At 40.6% G+C, this 18369-nt stretch overlaps 3 protein-coding genes across 12 annotated transcripts in view; 1 reads left to right on the top strand and 2 right to left on the bottom strand.

Moving 5' to 3' along the window:
* Nucleotides 1-6940, bottom strand: part of VMP1 (vacuole membrane protein 1) — a 130103-nt gene extending 123163 nt beyond the window's left edge. For 3 of the 7 annotated variants that reach the window (XM_019945293.3, XM_019945296.3, XM_073797578.1), the window contains exon 1: nucleotides 6827-6939. The gene's annotated coding sequence lies outside the window, so the exon portion shown is untranslated. Of the gene's footprint in view, nucleotides 1-5953; nucleotides 5998-6822 lie in introns of those variants that run through there. The other 4 variants (XM_073797576.1, XM_073797577.1, XM_019945294.3 and 1 more) reach the window with 3 other exon arrangements.
* A 139-nt stretch (nucleotides 6941-7079) lies between these two features.
* Nucleotides 7080-17765, top strand: PTRH2 (peptidyl-tRNA hydrolase 2). Of its 3 annotated transcripts, XM_073797584.1 has the most exons (3): nucleotides 7101-7215; nucleotides 13426-13458; nucleotides 17136-17765. In XM_073797584.1, exon 3 carries the CDS (start codon nucleotides 17136-17138, stop codon nucleotides 17673-17675), a length of 540 nt encoding a protein of 179 aa, XP_073653685.1. In that variant the 5' UTR covers nucleotides 7101-7215; nucleotides 13426-13458; the 3' UTR covers nucleotides 17676-17765. The 3 variants fall into 3 exon arrangements, with proteins under 3 accessions (XP_004325096.1, XP_073653685.1, XP_019800856.1); XM_004325048.4 differs by lacking the exon at nucleotides 13426-13458 and having other exon boundaries at nucleotides 7080-7215; XM_019945297.3 differs by lacking the exon at nucleotides 13426-13458 and having other exon boundaries at nucleotides 7116-7234.
* CLTC (clathrin heavy chain) overlaps nucleotides 17134-18369 on the bottom strand; it is a 66167-nt gene continuing 64931 nt past the window's right edge. For both annotated transcript variants that reach the window (XM_073797566.1, XM_033846650.2), the window contains one exon: nucleotides 17134-17843. In XM_073797566.1, coding sequence (XP_073653667.1) covers nucleotides 17809-17843 — 35 coding nt within the window. In that variant the 3' untranslated portion in view covers nucleotides 17134-17808. The remainder of the gene's footprint in view (nucleotides 17844-18369) is intronic.

The following is an 18369-nucleotide window of genomic DNA, read 5'->3' as shown; positions in this document are numbered from 1 at the left end:
ATTATCTTTTGCTATGTTTAACAACGTAACTCCAAAACTTAGCAACTTAAAAAATCATTTAGTATTTTTCATGATTCTGTGAATTAGGTTGGGCAGTTCTGCTCTGGGCTAGCTTGGCTCTTAAGCTAGGCAGGTCTGAGCTGAGATGCCTTGTTTTGGTCCAGCTAGTCCTCTATGCCCCAGTACGTTAGCCTGGGCTTTTCCCACATGGTGGGCTCTGGGTTCAAAAGAGCAGTAAGAGAAGACAGGACCCAATGTACAAGTGCTTTTCAAGTCTCTCCTTGTGTCACACTTGCTGATGTCCCTTTGGCCAGAGCAAGTCACAAAGCCAAGTACAGAGTCAAGTGATGGAATAAGAGACTCTAGAAGTAAAATCATATTGCAGAGGGGTATGCATACGATGATGAGAAGAATCTATAATCCACTACATCACTCTTTACATGCATTCTTTGGCAAGAATTAGGAAGGACGACAATAGCAGAGTTTGGGAAACAACTTGTAAAGCTGAATACTGGCATACCCTTGTTAGAATTCTATGCCTAGGTACATAGCCAAAAGAACCTCTTGCACATGTGAAGAGCCAATATGTACAATAATATTTTTAGCAACATTGGTCTTAATAGCAAAAGCTATAAACTACTCAAATGTCCACTGTCAGGAGAACAGATAAATAAATTAAGGTACAATGAAATATTACACAGCTGTGAAAATAAATTTTTCATTTACTCATTTAACAAATATTTACTGAGTACATACTATGTGCCAGGCACAGTGTGAGATGCTAGAGACACAGCAGTAAACAGACAAATATTCAAACATATTATCAGATAGTAGTAAGTACTACAAATGAAAAATAAAGAAATTTGGTATGTGTGCATATGTATGTGTCTGTGCACAATATTTAACAGGGTGGATAGAGAAGCTTTATCTGAGAATCTGACATTAGAAAAGGACCATGGAAAAATATGGGTAAGAGCGCTGTAGGGAAAGAAAAAAAAAAAGTGCAAAGACTTCGAGGCAGGAGTCTGTCTGGCATGTTCCACTTACCAATAGTTATTAAGGTTACTGATAAATTCAAACACTTAAGTTTCTAAAACTTACAGTTTCATAGATATAGAAATACTATAGATACTCTCTGATTATTTTAAAAAATTAAAGAAAATTCCTCTGCCCCATAGAAGCAGTACTAAAAGCTCCTCTAGGGAATCCCCTGGCAGTCCAGTAGTTCGGACTCCATGTTCTCATTGCCAAGGGCCCAGGTTCGATCCCTGGGTGGGGAACTGAGATCCCACATCCGCATGCCACGTGGTGCGGGGCCCCCCTCAAAACAAAAAACAACTAAACATGCAATTATCATACAGCTACCAATCATACTCTGTACTATCTCTGCAACTTCCTATAATTACTTTAAAGTAAAAATTGAAAAATATGTATAAAAAATAATATCTCCTCTAAATAGATCTTAAAAACTTATAAGGAGCAGAAGAATCTTGTATATTCGCTTGATTAAACGCTTTTCAAATGTGGTGACCTGAAAGTTTCTGGAAGGAACCAGACTCAAATGATGAGTTTAGGGCTTCCCTGGTGGCGCAGTGGTTGAGAATTCGCCTGCCGGTGCAGGGGACACGGGTTCGTGCCCCGGTCTGGGAAGATCCCACATGCCGTGGAGTGGCTAGGCCCGTGAGCCATGGCCACTGAGCCTGTGCATCCGGAGCCTGTGCTCCGCAACGGGAGAGGCCACAACAGTGAGAGGCCCGCGTACCGCAAAAAAAAAAACAAACAATGATGAGGTTAGAAGTAGCTAGTCAGATCAACCAATTCAACCTTACTGGACTTTATTCTCTCCTCATATAGACCAGAGAGTGGCATTTGACAGACCTGACCATTTCTTAAGAGAATTCTTAATAAGCAAAGACTTCCGCATGCTCTAACATATAAAATTTTTAAAAAATGAAAAATCTTGCTCCCCTCTGTGCCTCATCTGTCTAGTACTCTCTAGGTGGAACCACTTTTATGAGTTCTGTGTACCCCATCATTCTTTCTTTAAACACTCCTTAGTCTCCTTTGCCAGCTCTCTTTTACCTGACCTGGGACCTCTCCTCTTCCCTGTTTCCCCCAAGTGACTTATCTAGCTGCACGGTTTAAAATACTAGCTTGAATTTGTATTTTTCGTCCTGACCTCTAGATTGGAACACCTAATAGCAGCACTTAGATGATTCCCAGGCACCTCAAATTCAACACGCGCTTTTTTCTCCCTCCCCCGCCCTCTTCCTGTAACAAACCTGGCCCTCCCAAAACCTTCCCTCTCCCACTACTTGGCACAACCATCCACCAAGTTACTGAATCCAGAGGCACAGCCATCCTTGACTCTTCTCAATTCCTTACACCTCACATCTAATCCAGGACCAATCCTGTTCCAGATATATGTAGTATCCACCCACTGCTCTCCACTTTTTTGCCACCACTCTGGTCCAGGCCATTTTCATCTCTCGCTTGGACTACTCAATGGACTCCTAACGTCTCTCTCCATTTCTACTCTTGTCCCCTTCAATTCATCCTTCACACATGAGCAAGAGTAAACTACTTATAAATCATACTACTCTACTTGTAACTGTAGAATGACTTCCTAATTACACTCAAAATCAAATCCAAACTCATTTTCATGGCCTGCAAAGTTCTACATAACTTGGACCATGAATGTTTCTTATCTCATCTCATGTCACTATATTCTAGGTGTACGATACTAGAGTCTTAAACAAGCATATATCCACATTAAATCTCTCTCAGACCCTTGATTGTTTCCTTCATAACATTTATGACACTGTGCTTATTCTTCCTTTTTTTTTTTTTTGTGGTACGCAGGCCTCTCACTGTTGTGGCCTCTCCCGTTGTGGAGCACAGGCTCCGGATGCGCAGGCTCAGCAGCCATGGCTCATGGGCCCAGCCGCTCCGCGGCATGTGGGATCCTCCCAGACCAGGGCACGAACCCGTGTCCCCTGCATTAGCAGGCGGACTCCCAACCACTGCGCCATCAGGGAAGCCCTTATTCTTTCATTTTTGTATTATTTTTTTCTCTCTGTCAGGCTCCTAACTAAAATATCTATTAGTTTTTGTTCCCCACTGTTTTTCCCAGAACCTGGTAAAAGGCTTAAGACACAAGATGTTTGTTCACTGATTGGATGAATGAACAGATAAATATGACAATAGATATCACTGCAAAATAATCTGCTCATGCAAAGAAAGTAAGTGCTAGAAGACATTGTTAAATATCAAACCCCCAAATTTCAATTCTCAAATTCTGTGTTGTGGCTTACACATATAATGTAAACTGTTAATAACACAAAAAGGTTGAGATAATGGCCTACAAGAATGACTCATTTGGTTAAGAATCCCGCATATGTTGTAAAACATTCACGAAATGTGAATATATACATATATATATTTACTGAAACTTCATTAATAATGAGCAAACAATAATCAAGTAAGCAGGAACACAAAGATATGCTTTCGAAAGAGGGCTGGAAAAAGTTCTTAGTAACTGCTCAGTAGGCCATATGATAATGATGACACAACAATCATGGTTAACTATATGCCAGGCACTGTTCTAAATGCTTTACTTAAATCTATTCACTTAACCCTAACAATAAAGGTGTGTACTAACTTCAATATCTAGGAGGAAACTGAGATAATAAGAGGTTAAGTAACTAGACTAGCCCAAGGGTTGCACAGTAGTAGACCTGGAATTTGAACTAAGGCAATCTAAATTCATAGCCTAGGCTCTTAACACTATCTACGTAGTCCTTCCAGGAAAATCTATAAAGACCAAGGTTTTATTAATGAACCTCTAGAACAAGAGAAAACACCACGGTGACCTACTAAGAAGATTTTTTTATTTCTGGAACACTGACAAACTCTTTAAATTATAGTCAGAGACTAAACAAGTTTTGTGAAATCAATGGAAGCAAAAGGATTCTCACCAAGACAAAAAATAAACTCTTCTACAGTGGCTATTTACCTAGAATGAAATAATTACATTAAAATTACAAACAGCTTGGGAAAATTTTTTATCAGGAGCAAAGAAATTATTATAGTTTCCTCCTATCATTGGCAATGACACTCACTCAGTAGAGACATGTGTTACAAAGATCCTCTGTCTTTTCCACTTGCCAGAAAGAAGACACCTTGATACCTGATAGTAATGAAGCATGAACTCAGAATAACTATTCTGAAGAACAGAACTAACTTTTTTCTATCCTTATTCCATTCCACCACAAATTTTGCCAAGCATAGTTTTTGTTTTCCTAGAATTTACAAGACTGAAAATCAGGTAAAAAGGGAAAAAAATGTACATACACATACAGATCCCTTTAATACATAAGAAAACCATTTTCATGCAAACCAAGAAATACTGCGAAACCAAATAAAGATGCCTGGAGACAACCTTAGCAGAAAGAAAGAACACTTGGGACCTCAGTTCCAGTTCAGGCTCTGGCGCTACCTAAGCCATATGACCTCAGGCAAGCCAATTACTGATTGTTTCTGGGCCCTAATTTTCTCCTCTGTTAGATGAGAAGAATCTAACTCTGTGTTCACAGAGGTTGCTTCTAATTCTAAATATTGCTTTCAATAGGTTTCAGTGAAATAATATAAGTAAGTAAGGCTTTAGTTAACTATATGTAAGTGCCCAAAAGTTCAACTTCCTCTGCACGTGGAAATTCTTAAGTAACAATACCTGATGGCCAAAAAGGATCAAATTTAAACTCCCAAATGCAAAACTAAACTCATTCTGAAGTCACCTACTTATAAACCAAGGTGACTAATACAGTGGATTACAGTTTCAAACTATTCCTGATTAGCTTTTATTGCGTTCAAAAGGAGGGCAAAGATCATCTCAGAAAAGTGTGTGACAAATTTCAGATAAATAACACACTTAATATAAAACATCAAATTTTGAAATGATGCAAAGTAACAGTATTCTGCACTGATATATTTCCTGCTTTCAGAGTAAAATGACAATATCACCATATTTTCATTTACATAGTGATTTCACATTTACTATCTCCCTTCATCGCTGTAAAAATCCTATGAAGTGAGCAGTACTTTAATCAACACAATTCAGATCAGCTCAGAAAGTTAGGTAACTTGCCAACCTATGCTCAGTAAGTGTTGGAGCCAAGATTCCAATCTAGGTCTTCTGATTTAAAGTTTAATGATGTTTGCAATCCTAAAAACTGGTAATTCAAGCCAAAGGCAGGAAGAAGTTGGAAAGTGAGAAAGTTTGGATAATCAGTCCCTGGATAACTGGACTGAACAAAAAGAATATAAGACCAGGTGTGGCAGTTATAAAGTAAAAAAGCAAATTTACCAGCTGTTAAAAATAGTAACATCTAATTTATATAATTCCACATTTCAAAAATTTTTTGCCTCACTTCAAAGACAAGTGTGAAAAAAATTTCTAACTCAAAAATAAGAACAATATGTAAATAAACAACAAATTGATTAAACTAGCTCTAAAGCATTAAATTGCTAAAAGGTATTAAAACATTTACTGAAGTATTTCAGAAACTTGGTTATTCTGGACTGTGAATCAAGGAATTAAACTATATTAATCAAGTAGGATATATTCCTCAAAGGAAAAAAAAATGCTCCAGTGTTTTAAAATAATACAGGCAAATAAGTAAAATATAAAAGATTTCTACTGTAGAGTCATTTCACACGTACACAAATTGGCCACATTTGTCACATTTGTCTGGGTACCACCACCTCTTCCAAAGGTCAATAAAAAAATAATCTATAATGCATAAAATGTTGCCTAGTAAATAGCAGTTTCTTACTATCATCATTTATGCTAAGAATACACAACGAAAATCAGGGCTAATGATAATACAATTAATAGGTAGTAGCAGAACATTAAATTCTCTATCATTACAACATTAGAAATACTTGTACGAACTTCTCCAAAGGATCAGTGCAATCTGTCTACAGAATTTCTGACAAGCCCCAAAGGAGAACTGAAAGACATTAAAGTTAGGAAAAGGAGCTATGTTATCAAGACAGGTAAACAGTGCCAGAGCCTATATGAGAGTTTTGCATGAATTTGCAGGAAAACAAAAGACAACAGTGCAAAACTTAACTGGAGGTCACAAATAATCTTAAGCAGCGTGACACAGGGTCACATACGGCTTACTGAAAGTTTAGAGATTAAGCTAACCTTCATGTTTTATTGCAAATACCTCCACTGTAAAGAAATTCAGGGGGTCAGGGATTTGGAAAAGGCAGAGAACGCTATTCTTCATGAAAGTAGTGGGAAATAACGTGAAGGTCCTCTGCAAGAGATCTACGGAGGGAAGGCCCCATTCCCTTGGCCACCAACGCTTTAGAAGGCACTTGCACGTCTGAATTTTGTTTAGAAATGGTTACAAAACAGAATCATGTGCTAGTGGTTGGCGGGGTGGGGGGGGGGCAAGAAACCAACGGACAAATGCTGAGAAACAGCTTGGTCATCAGCAAGGAAGACCTTCCTCGTTTACTCTAAGGTCCTAGACACCCAGAGAGGAAGAGGAGATGGGTACTCTACAGAAGCTCAGAACGGCTTCCAAGTTCGCCTTGATGAGAGGGAATGGTTGGGAGTCCAGTACGGGTGGCCAACCACGGGGAGGTGTCCCAAATATCTACTGCCAGACTGAGACAGTCAGCAGCGCTCTAAAGCACTGCTTGAAGTCAAAATCACGGTGCCCTAGATCTGCACCGTCTAAGTGCAGAAGAAGCCAAGCTCTGAGGATAGCCTCAGGCGTCCGTCCCCAATTCCCCGCTCTCGCTTACCTACCCGCTCTGACTCCGGCTTCTCCGGATCTCCTGATCTCGGATCCTGGAAGCGGCTCACGACTGACTCTCACACCCGCCGCAGGGCTCCGGCCAACCGGAACTAGCTTACGTCACTTCCGGTCCGTTTCCCCTCCGGGAGACCGCCTCCAGAAGAAAAACGTTCCCCCCTCCTTTCGACCCCCTCAGCTGACAGTCGCGGGATTTCAGTTCGAGTGTGGGTTAGGGACTTGTGGGCGGGGCGAGAGGAAGAATGACTGTTCTCTTCGCGGTTCTTGATCCGGAACTTGTTGTCAAGGAACCCCGGAAGGGGTAACTCGCGCGAGAGAAGGGTCTGTTACCCAGAAGTGAGGAACGCAAAGCCGCTGCTGAGTTGGAGGAGAGGTTTTCTAGGTAGGTCAGCCTCTCACAGGTAGGGGGATGTTCTTCATTTTGTCTCCAATTGGAATGTTTCTTCCTATCTAATTTTATAACCACCCCCTTACCCTTTCATCTTCTTCGTAAACTGTCTTCCGCCCAGTGGCCGCCGGAGCCACTGTTCCGGTTCGGCCAGTCGTCTTTTGGAAGAAAGGACCAAGCTGCTGGGGAGGGGAAGGACCCAGAATTTCTAGTTCCCAGGCAACGCCTCCATTGAGGCAGCATTGATGGATTCGTTCCGAATGTGAGAAAATACCGAGCAGGCCCCACACTCTGCTGAGTATTTATTGAGTACCCACAGCGTAGCAAGTTGTTGAGTCCTACGAGGAAAGAAAAGGCCTCCAAGAATATGATCGAAAAATTGCCTCCTTGTGTCACACAGACATAATGTCTAAAGGAGTATTTAATACGTTAACAATCCCAGGCACTGTACTAGACGTTGAGAATTATGCTCTACAGTGGTTATGTGTTATTGTTACAGCGGCTCTGGAAAGTAAATAATTAAGACTGACTGGGGGGTGGTAAAGACTTAAGAGACAGGTTTGGTTTGAACTACACCTTCATGGGTGAAGAGGATTTTTTGTGTGTTTAATTGGAGAAAATTATTTCAGGGAGAGATTGCTGCTTGAAAATACCTAGTCATTTGGTGTGGCTGAATAGTAAAGTAGGTTGAAACCAAATTGCGTAGTTCTTTGAATTCCTGCAAAGGGATTTATGTTTTATTGTTACCCCACCGAACTTGGGTCCACTCACCCAACGGGTAGCAAACGGGTACCCAAAGGGTACTGACACCGGGTTGTGGTGAAAGAAAGCACAGTCTTTATTGCAGGGCCCCAAGCAAGGGAGTGGGAGACAAGCTTCAAATCCACTCCAACTTGGTGTTTGAGTTAGGGGTTTTTTTAAAGGGGAAGAACAAAGAGGCTGGAATTAATCATCTTGTAACATTTCTGTGACTTTCCTTAATTGTAGTTTCAGGAGTCAGGATGTCTCTGGTTTATGATTCTCTGGCCAGGTGGTCTGTGGCTCGAGGTCTGTTAGCTCATCTTGCCCTGGAGAAACAACCTGAGTGGTAGATGATATCTACAACAGCAGTTTTAGTGTATTGACAGTGTTATTGACAACAATTTTAGTCATCAACTCTGGTTGGTTAGTATTCAGTTAGTGCAGGGTTGAGGTCACCGCGGACAAGAAAAGGGATAAAGTTTTGGTTAGAGAGATTAATCATAAACTCGGTAAGGGACTCAGTTTTAGGGGGACTTGGTTTCCTTATTCCTTAGGCTTTTATCCAGTGATTTTCGAGCAGAGAAATTACAGGATCAGATTTGTGCTTTAGAAGTACAATTAATTATAATGGCAGATGGACTAGGATGAACTAGGGCACAAGTGAACCAAATATGGAAAGATTACAGGAAGTTTGAGAGGGAAGGGAAGATACTGAGTTCAGTGTAGGACACAGTTTAGACCACTTCATAGACATCTAAGTGGTAAAATCTAGCAGAAGTTGGAAGTTCAAGTGTGGTGCCCAGGGAGACGCTCTAGGAATCCTCAGCATTTGTTAATTCAGGAATGAGTGAGATTCTTCATTTCACAAACTATTTATTGTCTGTCTCCTCCTACTAGATTGTTCAGTGCTCTTCTCCAGGGTCCAGAACTGTGCACAATAGGCCCTCAGTAAATATTGCTTGATTAATTGATTGAATGGAAAGAGAGTATATAAACCAGCACTGTCCAATAGAACTTTCTGCAGTCATGGAAATGTTCCATATCTCGCTAACTCATAGAGTGGCAGCTAGCCACTTTTAAGCTGTTGAGCTATTGAGCACTTGAAATATTGTTAAATGTAACTGAAGAACTGAGTTTTCATTTAGTTTTAATTTAAGTTTAAATGACTACGTTTGGCTAATGGTTGCTGTATAGGACAACGTAGGTACAGACTGAAAAGAGGCCCAAATGTGTAAGCTTGGATAATACATACAGCAGGAGACAACAGAGGACATACAACCAGAAAAAGAGACTGGAAAAAAGGTATCAGAAAGATAGGATGATACTAGGGTGAACGTTGGGTTAAAGAATTCAAGGGAAGAAAGCTTAAAGAAAAGTTGTCAGTGAGTGGTGCAGAAAACTCAAGATGAGGCCTAAAAAGAGGCAGCTGCGTTTGGCAATTAACTGGTGTCTGATTCCTTAGCAGTTTCAGTTGAGTGGGGAAGGGAGACAGGTAACTGAAGAAGTTTAGAGATGAAGGGAAGAGGAAAAGTGAGGCAGTGGTTTAAGGGTCAAAGAGGAAGGATTTTTAGGTTGGAAAAGGCCAAGGAGCGGTAGCCAGTGGAACAGGATAAATGGGGGTAGCATGCCTCAGAAGGTAATGGAATCATGAGCATTGGTGAAAGAGGTTTAATCTGGCTGAGAAATTAGAAGGCACCAAGAGGAGGGTTTTATAGGACATGTTCTTTTGGCAGTGCCGTCATTGCCCGGGATTGTCTGTGAGACTAAGATAGTTATTTTTACCTTAGTCTCAAGCACTGGGTTTATTGATACATGTTTATAATAGATATGCAGAAAAGGGGACAGGCTGAAACACTTTTTACAGGAGTTAGATGTTGATCTGATCAGGCTGATAGGAGATTAGAACATCGTAAAGAATAGAGACGCTAGTATTAATTTCAACATTTTAGAATTAGAGACCTCATAAGATATGGGACAGAAGTGATAAACAAGCTTGGTTATTTCTGGAACTTTTTCTGCTTTCTGTTTATGATGACTCTTACTGGTATATCTGTTTTTAAATAAAGCTGAGAAAATGTGAAACTTTCCATCATGACCTTTTAGACGAGTATGTTCAACATATGCTCATGTGTAGTTCCTTTCTCCAGATAGTACCTGAGTCTGGTATGTGGGATATTTGGTTATTTTGCAACCTAGAAATTGGTGCAGAGAATCCTTCTAATTCTTGACATAGAAGTTTGTGTGTGTGCGTGTGTGTGTGTGTGTGTGTGTGTGTGTATATATATAATTGAATATTTGTTCTATTTGTAGTCTGGTTGTTAGATTATCAGAGAGAAGTCCTGCTGATATGTAAGCATCATGTAGTAACTAAATGATAGATGCATTATGAGATGATGTGGGTTCTAGTAAGAATTAAATTTTATTTTCTTTTTTTGTGGCTGCAAAGGCGTCTAGAGCCTTAAAGTACCATGTCAGTACAGCCCTGTCACCATTTTAGGCACACCAGTGAAAGAGGACTGAAACTAGGTGCTGATGACTTAACCATTTATGATGGTCATTCGTTGTCATTCTCCTTTTATCCCTAAATGCTTGTTTCCTCAAGGTTCTGTTTAGCCATTTCTTCCCTCGATATACTTGACCCAGTGGCCTTACCCACTTTCATCACTTCAGTAATCTCAGTTATATATTAATTTCTTTTAAATATGTATTTCTAGCCTAAGCTTATCTTCTGACCTCTTAAATGATATATCTTTTTTTTTTTTCCTGGACATCTCAACCAGGATGTCTTTTGGTCAAACCAGACGTAATATATCTAAAACTGATTTTAGTATCTTTTACTTTCAAACCTTCTCTTTCACCAGAATCCCTTCATCAGTAAATAGTATACTTGCAATCTCCATTTGTTCAAATCTAGGTGTCATTCTAAACTTCTCCCTTTCTTTTATCATCAGACTTCCAGTGAGTCACCAAATCATACAGGTGTGCCTCAGCCACTTCTTTCCTTTCCCATTGTCACTACTCTTCTCTGAGTGACTGTCATCTCATCTAGACTACTGGGAAAGGCAACAGAGTAGTGTTAAGAACACAGGCTCTGGAGTCAGGCTACCATTTACTAGCTTTGTGAACTTGGGTGAGCTACTTATATTCTCTGTACCCCAATTTTCACATCTGAAAAAATGGGGATAATCTGTATTTACCTTAAAGGACTGTTGGGAACATTGAAGGAGACAATTCATGTAGAGTGTCAATACCTAATGTACACCTAATATAAAACCTAATTTAGCAATTATTAACTGTTACTATGATTACATTATAGCAGCCTCCTGATCAATCCCCTGTATCTGTTCTTACCAGCTTCTAATTCAGTCTTTATACTGAAGTCCCAGGTGATCTCTTAGAAAACAAAAATCATTTCCCTGCAGCAGCTTCTCATTGTCCTTAAGGTAAATTCCAAACCATCTAACATGGCTTACAAGGCCTTCTGTGATCTGCCCTTCTTTCTCACTTTGTTCTCTGCAGCTCTTTCTCTCCACCTTCCAGCAGTCTGGACTGCTTTCAGGTCATTTGACATATTGTATTTCTCTCCTCTGGCCTGCCCACTTGGTGTTCTTTCTGCCTGAAATGATCTTCCATCCTTCTATCTTCTTACTGATCCTTTGTTGCATTTTAAATATTTCTTTGACGAGGCCTTCCCTGACCTCCTACACTGAGCTAAAGCACTTTATGTACTCCCCAACACCTTTTTTTAAAAAAATATTTATGTATGTATTTATTTATTTATGTCTGTGTCAGGTCTTAGTTGCGGCACGTGGGATCTTTCATTGCAGTGCGCAGGTTCTTCGTTGCGGCATATGGGCTTCTCTGTAGTTGTTATGCACGGGATCTCTAGTTGTGGCACGAGGGCTCAGTAGTTGCGGCTCACAGGCTCTCTACTTATAGTATGTGGGCTCCAGAGCACGTAAGGTCTGTAGTTGCGGTACGTGGGCTCAGTAGTTGCAGCACGCAGGCTTAGTTGCCCCGCAGCATGTGGGATCTTAGTTCCCCAACCAAGTATCGAACCTGTGTCCCCTGCATTAGAAGGCAGACTCTTTTTTTTGTTTGTTTTTTTGTTTTTTGGCTGCGTTGGGTCTTCGTTGCTGCACGCCAGCTTTCTCTAGTTGTGGTGAGCAGGGGCTCCTCTCCGTTGCAGTGCGCAGGCTTCTCATTGTGGTGGCTTCTCTTGTTGTGGAGCACGGGCTCTAGGTGCATGGGCTTCAGTGGTTGTGGTGCGTGGGCTCAGGAGTTGTGGCTCAAGGGCTCTAGAGCACAGGCTCAGTAGTTGTGGCACACGGGTGTAGTTGCTCCTTGGCATGTAGGATCTTCCCAGACCAGGGATCGAACCCATGTCCCCTGCATTGGCAGGCAGATTCTTAACCACTGCACCACCAGGGAAGTCCTGGAAGGCAGATTCTTAACCACTGGACCACCAAGGAAGTTCTCCCTAATGCCTTTTCATAACATTTACCAGCCATGTAATTATTTGTCTTCTCCTCCACTCATCTCTGAACAACTGGCAGTGGCCTGTATTGTTCACCGTATTCCTAGTCTCACAAGGTATGTGTCTGGTACATAGGAAGTCAGCAAACATTTGGGTTTTTTTTAACTTCTCTTTGCCTCAGTTTCCTCATTTTCAATATATAGAATTAATGCTAACTTCTTACAGTTATGTGGATCAAATGACACAATACATTCAAAGTACCACTGAAGCTTTGAGCTATGACAACATGAAGTTTTCTTAAAATAAAATGAAAGAAATTCAAAATTAGGACTGAGTCATCTCTAAACCACTACCAGAACATAAGCTCCATGAGAGAAGGGACTTTTTCTCCTTTGTGTGCTCCTGTATTCCCCCAGATCCTAGAGCAGAAGCAGTTAATATTTGTGGGAGGAAGGAGGCAATATATCATAAAAATAAAAGAATTAAGAAAGCAGATGAGCTTAATGACACACTTCTGACTATAATTCAGATAACCTATTTCTGTAGCTACACTCGGGACTTTCCATCACGTTATAATGTTCCATTTCCAAACTCAAAACCCCAGACATCTCTCTCTAACCACAGCCATCTGCCTTTCCAGCTTACTTCCATCATACCTTTTCTTAATAGCATGTGCATATCCTCTGTCACCTTCCTGTCCTTAAATCATTTTATAAGAATGTGGATTTCATGGCTTATCATTTCAAACATTCTTGCCTTCACCCTAAATTCCCTTATGCCCCTTATCTTGGTGCTTACTCTTAGTAGAATTCAAACTTGGATAAATCCAACTATCTGTCGTAGATGGGGAGGATGAAGGAAGAATATAGGTACAGCAGATTTAGTTTATATGTTTGGAGGCAGAGGTTATGTGGTTTTAGTCTTCTGGCTTCTATTTTCTCTGTGAAGTATGAAGTCATCTCTTCTATATTTTTACCTATACTCAGGCTGCTAAGTACTGCTGGAGAAGATCATAACTGGTAGGTATGGTACCGTTATAAAATCATTACTAATCCTAACCATGTTTTCAATGTTCCTCTGCAATCCTGCTGTGTTTTGCTGTAACTTTTATTTCAGTCTTCCTCTTCTCAACTTTGACTTTTGTACAAAATAACTCCAAGAAACAATTTCCTGCTTCCAAATCCACAGCCCTACCTGCATCTAAACCTGTCACATTGGGAAAGGTGTCCCTTCTTTCCAAGACCAAATCTCTTCACAGGGACTTAGGTGCCTCCCACCTACTGCTTTGTATTATTAATTATTCTTTCCCTATCTTGAGCATCTACCTACCTTTTCTCTGGGTCCATCCATTAACATATAAATATGTTCAACATTTGTATATACTCATCTTTCCATCCTAAGAGGGAAAAAAAAAAACCTTTCCTTTTTCTTCACAGCCCCTTGTATCTGTTGCTTTTTCTTTCTGCTTTGCTTTCACTTTGTTTCTCTTTCTTGACCCCGCCTCAAACTACCTTCTGCCCCACAACTACCCCACATTAGTTTTTTCCCAAAACTAATGGACTGTCTCAGAGTGCTCTCAGCTTCTGGAAATACGTTCCTCACCACATTGTCCTGGTATTCCTGCCTCTGTATCTGTAAAAGTTGGCCATTTAAGAAGGCAGCTCCAGGGACTTCCCTGGTGGTGCAGTGGTTAAGAATCCGCCTGCCAATGCAGGGGACACGGGTTTGAGCCCTGGTCGGGGAAGATCCCACACGCCGCGGAGCACCTAAGCCCGTGCACCACAGCTACTGAGCCTGCGCTCTAGAGCCCACGAGCCACAACTACTGAGCCCGTGTGCTACAACTGCTGAAGCCCACGCACATAGAGCCCATGCTCCACAACATAGAGGAGCCACCGCAATGAGAAGCCTATGCACCACAGTGAAGAGTAGCCCCCTGCTTGCGCAACTAGAGGAAGCCCGTGCGCAGCAACAAAGACCCAACCCAGCCAAAAATAAATAAATTTTAAAAAAGAAAGAAAGAAAGAAAATAACAAGTGTTAGTGAGGATATGGAGAAATTGAACCATTTAAAAAAAAAAAAAGGTAGCTCCAGACAGGATCCAACTAGAGAAGGAGATGCATGAACTACTATAAAATGCAGAGATTTTTTGGTAGGTGTTCAGAAAGTAACTGAATAGTAAAGGATTCTGATGGACTCCAAGGAAGTGGAGATACAGGTTTTATAACATTAAGTAGCAATTTCAGGGAAATTAGTTTTGTTCTGGGGAGGGCGGGGTTTGAATTTGACATTGCAAATGTGGGGACATTGGGTTGTTTCACTTTTTTATTAACTGTACGTTTGACTTAGAAAAGCAAGATACATAGTATAGCAGTGTAATGTGTTAAATTATATTTTTATAGTTTGGAGACAAAAGAATTTATAGTCATCTTCTTTTCCTTCAGATATTAAGTGTACTCCATCATTCTCTAACAATTACTGAAGGTCTGTTAGCCCAATTTATCTCATAATCCTCCCAATCCTTCTTTGAGATCTGGAGACAGCCATGACTTATATGAAGATCTGTTTGCAAAGGCATTGGTTTTTTTGTTTCTGAATTAGAGACTTCAGTCATAAGGCACTAGAGAAGCGCTCTCAACCCTACCAGGCCCAACACACAGTTTTTAAAAAAATAAAGTCACTTGCAACGAATGTAAAATGATATAGCCATTTTAGATAATAGTTTGGCAGGTCCTCAAAGTTACAGAGTTGCTGTATGACCCAGCAGTGAGACTTCTAGGTATAAGCCCAAGACAAGTGAAAACAAATGTCCACACAAAAACTTGTATTTATAGCAGCATTATTAATAGTAGCCAAAAGGTAGAAACAACCCAGATGTCCATCAACTGATGAACAGATAAATAATATGTGGTATACCCATACAATGGAATATTATTCATCAGTAAAAAAAGGAATGAAGGGGCTTCCTTGGTGGCGCAGTGGTTGAGAATCTGCCTGCCAATGCAGGGGACACGGGTTCGAGCCCTGGTCTGGGAGGATCCCACATGCTGCAGAGCAACTGGGCCCGTGAGCCACAACTACTGAGGCTGCGCGTCTGGAGCCTGTGCTCCGCAACGAGAGGCCGCGACAGTGAGAGGCCCGCGCACCGCGATGAAGAGTGGCCCCCACTTGCCGCAACTAGAGGAAGCCCTCGCGCAGAAACGAAGACCCAACACAGCCAAAAACAAATAAATAAATTAAAAAAAAAAAGGAATGAAGTATTGATACATGCTACAGTGTGGATGAACCTTGAAAATATCATGCTGGATGATAGAAGCCTGAAACAAAAGGCCACATATTGTATGGTTTGATTTATATGAATGTCCAGAAGAGGCAAATCCATAAAGACAAAGTAGATTAGTGGTTACCAGAGACTGGGTGAGGGAGAAATGGGAAGGGACTACTAATGGGTGTAGGGGTTTCTTTTTGGGGCAGTGAAAATGTTGTGGAATTAGATAGCGGTGATGGTTGTACAACATTGTAGATATATTAAAAAACACTGAATTGTATGCTAAAAAGGTGAATTTTGTAGTATGTGAATTACATCTCAAAAAGTTTGATTCCCTATATTCTCATTTTAAAATATTTGATAACATTGCATACTTTGCCTACCATATAATTTCAAAAACATTAATATGTTCTAATTTTAACTAAAAAGAGAATAAAAAAGAACTTTATGGTAAAATATGTATTTCCAGGACTGCCATCTATGCCACACAGATTATGCACTGTACAATTCCAAGGGCACCACTTGTAAGTTCTACAAACATGATGGCCCCATGTATTTCAATGTATAAATGCTTAGATACTATTTATTCCACTAGAAGAAACTGATGACTGTTTGTGCCTATACACTGAAGCGTCATGAATCCAACAGTCTCAAATGTAGACTGATATAAGTGCTTTATTGATGATTCAAATACCATGAACAGCTTTGCTGGGGTAATAGGAATTTCTAACATAATAAGGATAAAGGATTATCTTCCTTTGATTTATATGATAGTTATACTTCTGGTAAATTGAGTGTTAAAACTATGCAAAAAATACTTTGTGTTCGTATGCAAAATGAAATTGGGTTCTACTCTCAGACATTAATAGTTTTTCATCTACAGTAATGTCCAGTGGGACAAATCTTCACGTGTAAGGCTTTTAGCATTCCATGCCAAGGTCTAGTAAATGTCAGCAGCGCACCTCACTCCAGGCCCGTTGTTGTGACAACCGGGAACTTCTCTGAGGGGTTGGTACCATCCCCATTAAGAATTATTGCAGTACGAAGACACAAGTAAATAAGCACTCACTATATTCCAGAAAGAGTGAGTTAATCTTGGTTTCTCTAGATCCTTTAGGCATCTTGGTAAAACAGAACATTTCCTTTCTCCACAAGACTTAGCAAAAATTGAGGAACGGAGCTTTGTTGTATCCAAGAAAGAGATGTACTCCTCACATTGAGATTCAAAATGACCTAAACTGCTTCACCTGTATTGAACCTTTTCTAGTACGCAGGGGAGAAAAAATAGTACATGCCTAAGATCCAAAACATATTTTGCCTTTTTTCTGGATGAATTAAAATATTGCTGCTTATATACTGTCAGGATGTTTTATCTGATAAGCCTGTAACTTTCCACTGCTAGATAGTGACAACTTTCTTTTCCTTTCAGATGCTCTCCAAACCCTTGGTTATGGAATATTTGACTAATCCTGGTGCACTCAGCATGGCTGCCGGCATTGCTTGTGGCATGTGCCTGGGCTGGAGACTCCGAGAACGCTTTAGAATGATCCCCAAGAGCTCGGTGAGCGAGACAGACACTGACACCAGAACAGAAGCAAGCATCTTAGGAGAGGGTGGGGAGTACAAAATGATCCTTGTGGTTCGAAGTGACTTAAAGATGGGAAAAGGGAAAGTGGCTGCCCAGTGCTCTCATGCTGCTGTTTCTGCCTACAAGCAAATTCGAAGGAGAAACCCTGAATTACTCAAACAATGGGAAAACTGTGGCCAGCCCAAAGTGGTGGTCAGAGCTCCTGATGAAAAAACTCTAGTTGAATTATTGACCCATGCAGAAATCCTGGGACTGACTGTAAGTTTAATCGAAGATGCAGGACGTACTCAGATTGCACCAGGCTCTCGAACTGTTCTAGGAATTGGGCCAGGACCAGTAGACCTAATTGATAAGGTCACTGGCCACCTAAAACTTTACTAGGTGGAATATTGTATGATGATGGTCATCCCACCACCACAAGGGTCTGAAACTGTCAAATTCTAACAATAGAAGCTGAGTTTCTTCCCCCAACTTATGTATTCTTGAGATGAAAATCCATTCCTGTGTTCTTCTATCATGTACTTGGCCTGGTTACACAGTTATCTTGGGCTGAAAAAAAAACAAAAGTTTGGTTAATAAATACTCCTGGTGGTTCAAGAGATGGGTGCTGAAACAAGAAATATTTAAGATGAGAGGCAAAGGTCACAATAAAATTGATTACGAGGTGGGAAACAGCATTTCCTATGTGTGGTTTGGTCCCTTTGTGTGTTAATAGCTCTTCTATTACCCACCTTGGAGGATCAGGGGTCAGGGGTACTACCATTAGGTGCAAACTGTAGTTTGTTTTTCCTGCCTTCAGTTTTTGTATGACTGCCTATATTATTAATAGATCATGGGTTTAAAATCTAACTTTGTCTTAAAGCTGAGGTTTTATAGCACTGATATAACCCACCCGTGCTGTGTTTCATGTTCACTCCCTAACCCACACTGGCTAAAGTTTCTCAGCAGTGGTCCTACATCTCCTTAGTTCCCCCCTTTCCTAACAATGAAGGCATTGAAACTTGCGAAGTGACTTGTATGGACCTTGAAGGTGATAATGGGCCCACGTAAGAATTTATGGTAATTGTAAAGTGCA

Source organism: Tursiops truncatus, chromosome 20, assembly GCF_011762595.2.
Source record: "Tursiops truncatus isolate mTurTru1 chromosome 20, mTurTru1.mat.Y, whole genome shotgun sequence".
NCBI classification, from domain to species: domain Eukaryota; kingdom Metazoa; phylum Chordata; class Mammalia; order Artiodactyla; family Delphinidae; genus Tursiops; species Tursiops truncatus.
This window is presented reverse-complemented; position numbering and strand designations above follow the sequence as displayed.

Bases quoted from the DNA above. Each gene is read 5' to 3' on its own strand.
- PTRH2 (XM_004325048.4), top strand. From the start codon at position 17,136: ATGCTCTCCAAACCCTTGGTTATGGAATATTTGACTAATCCTGGTGCA.